Source organism: Gigantopelta aegis, chromosome 13, assembly GCF_016097555.1.
Source record: "Gigantopelta aegis isolate Gae_Host chromosome 13, Gae_host_genome, whole genome shotgun sequence".
Taxonomy (NCBI): Eukaryota; Metazoa; Mollusca; class Gastropoda; order Neomphalida; family Peltospiridae; genus Gigantopelta; species Gigantopelta aegis.
Window position 1 is genome coordinate 30,293,656 of NC_054711.1, and position 1,753 is coordinate 30,295,408.

At 43.4% G+C, this 1,753-nt stretch overlaps 1 protein-coding gene across 1 annotated transcript; it reads right to left on the minus strand.

The window, feature by feature from the left end:
* Positions 1 to 620: 620 nt before the first annotated feature.
* Positions 621 to 1,157, minus strand: LOC121387262 (neuromedin-U receptor 2-like). The gene has a single exon (XM_041518286.1). The coding sequence runs from the start codon at positions 1,155 to 1,157 to the stop codon at positions 621 to 623; it is 537 nt and encodes a 178-aa protein (XP_041374220.1).
* Between the last annotated feature and the right edge of the window lie 596 nt (positions 1,158 to 1,753).

Genomic DNA, 1,753 nt, shown 5'->3' on the forward strand with positions numbered 1-1,753 from the left:
ACGACGCCACCGAGGCCGGTCACATGGTTAAAAGTGTATTATCGCAACTGACAATGAGGAATCTTGGATGTATTTGAAATACAATCTGAAATTAGATGGAAAGTGACGCTTGTCAAATTGATTACCAATAATTAATAAGAAGCATATTGCGCATTTGGATAACCATTTGCTGTCTTATGCCTGAGGAGGGGTGGTGTGTGGTGTGTGTGTGTGTGGGGGGGGGGGGGGGGGGGGGGGGGGGGTAAACTGGATTGCTCTTATCTAACCCATGTTGTTCTTTCTTCACTACCCTAATATATGTACTGTATGGGTTTGTTTTAGGTAGGAGGTGAAATGTGAAAAAGACTCTATTATACTCTAAAGTAAACTAATTTGCATAACATAAAAGCGGTATACTCACAGACACACCCTACTGAAAACATGTATTATATTCATAAACTAAACACTGGAATTTCGGGGCATTTTGAACATATGGGGTGGATTTGCTCACCCGTAGCACCCTCTGTCTAGAGCCGCCCTGCCTACCCACCCGAGACCGGACCCACTGTTCTACAACAAAAAGAATTACCCGTAGTTTCTTCTGTCGTCATGAATCGTGTGAAGCAATTAAACAAGTTTAGTCAAAACGAGAAAAGTCCAATTCCTGTTATGACTGCCAGAGTTGTCTTTCTTGTTATCAACGTCACAGCACGTAGTGGAAAGCGGACGACGATGAAGCGCTCTATCGTCATGGCAACGAGCACGAGAACATTCGAGTGGACGCAGAAGTAGAACAGGAACTGAATCATGGGACACGTGACGTCATTGTACACGGCGCAGTATGGCAGGTTGCGATACAGGAGATCCAGAATGCTGTAAACAAGAATCATCGTGTCCAGGACGGCTATTGTGGCCAGGTACCAAGAGCTGGGGCTCTTTCGGAAGGAGGAAAATAAGAGAACACACAGTGATAACATATTTCCCACGATTCCCAGCGACGCAAGGATTGGACTATACACTAATGTGACTCTAGGCGCTACTTGGTACTCCAGATAGTCAGTTATATTGTCATGCGATTCCCCCAGCGTTTGTGTGGACGAATACAACGAGGAACTATTTTGTCTACGAGTAGCGACATCCGGTTGTGTGTAGAATGTGCAGGGCGTTGTCGACTCCATTTCTTCTTTTTATCATAACTGGCAAATGATATGGATCTGAAAATAAATAAAAGGAGACCATTTATGGCCAAATGTCATGCTTGAACAGACGCGCCTCGCACCCCCACTCAGAGTTATCTTCCTTTCTTTTTTTTAATTGATGTACTTTCTGACTCAAACAAGAGCTTGCCGGCTCTTCAATATTCCGGGATGTTTACTTTTAAAATCGCAGTTCCTTGAAAATGAACACTAAGTTTGGTAAACCTATAACACATATGTATATAAAAAAAAACCTGTTTGTTTTGTTTAACGACACCAGTAGAGTACATTGATTTCATATCTTGTATACAGTTAAATAAAGTGAAGCAAGAGTATGTGACGTTGAAGCAGGGTAGGGGCGGGACATAGACCAGTCGTAAAGTGCTCGCTTGTTGCGGAGTCGGTTTATAATTATGATCCCCACTGGTGGGCTCATTAGGCTATTTCTCGCCCCATCCATTGCACCACGACTGGTATATCAATAATCGTGACATGTGCTATCCTGTCTGTGAGACGGTGCATATAAAAGATTCCTTGCTACTAATGGGAAAAACAAAAGCAGCGGGTTTCCTCTCTGA